The sequence below is a fragment of the Pediculus humanus genome, genomic scaffold (assembly GCF_000006295.1).
Source record: "Pediculus humanus corporis 1103172107734 genomic scaffold, whole genome shotgun sequence".
Taxonomy (NCBI): Eukaryota; Metazoa; Arthropoda; class Insecta; order Psocodea; family Pediculidae; genus Pediculus; species Pediculus humanus.
Genome location: NW_002987337.1, coordinates 47,679 through 49,242, shown reverse-complemented (window position 1 = coordinate 49,242; position 1,564 = coordinate 47,679). Strand labels below are relative to the sequence as shown.

At 28.7% G+C, this 1,564-nt stretch overlaps 1 protein-coding gene across 1 annotated transcript in view; it reads right to left on the bottom strand.

Moving 5' to 3' along the window:
- The window catches only part of Phum_PHUM325240 (insulin receptor tyrosine kinase substrate, putative), a gene marked incomplete at both ends in the record, with an annotated part of 3,379 nt that extends 3,362 nt beyond the window's left edge, over positions 1-17 (bottom strand). Inside the window, one exon of the mRNA XM_002427469.1 lies at positions 9-17. Coding sequence (XP_002427514.1) covers positions 9-17 — 9 coding nt within the window. The remainder of the gene's footprint in view (positions 1-8) is intronic.
- Positions 18-1,564: the final 1,547 nt, after the last annotated feature.

Genomic DNA, 1,564 nt, shown 5'->3' with positions numbered 1-1,564 from the left:
CCCTTCACCTCCTCCATCCCCTCTACCCCCCGGCAAACACGGAAAACGGTTGAAATTTACACGTTCGCATAATCAAACCGTTCGAAAACAATCTTTTCAGTTTTTCTATGACGTAACATTTAAATCTTCTTCCACGATCTCTCTCTTCCTCTCTCTCTCACTCTCTCTCTCTCTTTCTCACTCTCTCTCTCTATCGTAATTTTTTATTATAAGCATTTCGATTGATTAAAATCTTCTTTTGGTTAAAAAAAAAAAAAAAAAAGGAAAAAAGGGAAAAAGGAAACAAAAGGAAAAGGAAAAAAAACAATACATATATATAACCGCACTTAACGTTATTAAACCAAAATCGTAAATTTTCCTCTTCCTCCCCCTCCTCCCCTGCTTTTTTTTTAAATAACTCAAGGGGTGAATTTTAATTTTATATACCCTTAAAAAAAAAAAGAAATAAATGTGTCGAACGTTAAATTTTTTTAATTTAAACGAGAAGTCGACAAAAAAAAAAGGTAAATACTAACTGATTAATAACGTTATAAAAAAAAAAGAAATTTTTTAAAAAACCGGATTTCGATCGACGCCATTTTGATCGCCGCCATTTTGAAATTTTTCTTTTATCAATCATACCCATTATGGCGTTGATACATATATATATATACATATTTATAATTAATTATAAATTATGAAATTTTCTTTTGAGGGGAAAAGTTAACAAGTTTTTCCAGAGGAAATAATTTTTTTTTTTTAAACAAAGGGACAGGGGGAGGGGAAAGGGAGAGGGGGTGGCAGGTTTTTAAAAAAATGGCTACCGGCGGGTTTTTATACGCGTAAGGCAAATTTTTTTTTTCGTCGATTTTGACATTTTATTTTTTTTACGTTTTTGACACAATTTTTACGACTTTTTTTTTTTTTTTTTTTTAATATTTTAATTAAAAATTACGAAATTAAATTTTTAAAATCGAAAACGAGAGTAAAACGTGTTAAACAAAGACAAATAATAATAATAATAATAATAATAATAATAATAAGTATAAAAATTATCCGACACGACACAAAATCATTTAAAAAAAAACAATAAGAGGGATCGAATGAAGAAAGGGAGGAGGGTAGGAATTTTGAAAGACCACCTTTGAATTCTCTCATCGATTAATGATCGATCGATTGATCGAAACGTTTCGCGTCGTAATCGATCAATCGATTTTATATTATTTCAAACGTTTTGATGGTTAAATGAAAAAAAAAAAAATTCCAGTTTGAAAACTTTTTTTTTTTTCTTTCTCTCTTCCTTGTGAAAAATTTTTGTTTACAAAAAGGAATTTATTATTATTATTATTATTAATATTATCAGTCAGTCAATCAGTCAATCAATCAATCGATCGATCGATCAAACACTTTTTCGTTTCAAATTTTTTTTTTTTTTTTATTCTCCAGGTAAAAATTTTCAAATTATTATTATTATTATTATTATCTTCCGCATATTTTTCCCTTTCTTGAAATCCCCACCCCCCTTCCTTTTTATCATCCCTTTTTGTTTTCCCCCTCCCCAGTAATAGTAATAATGAAATTTCCT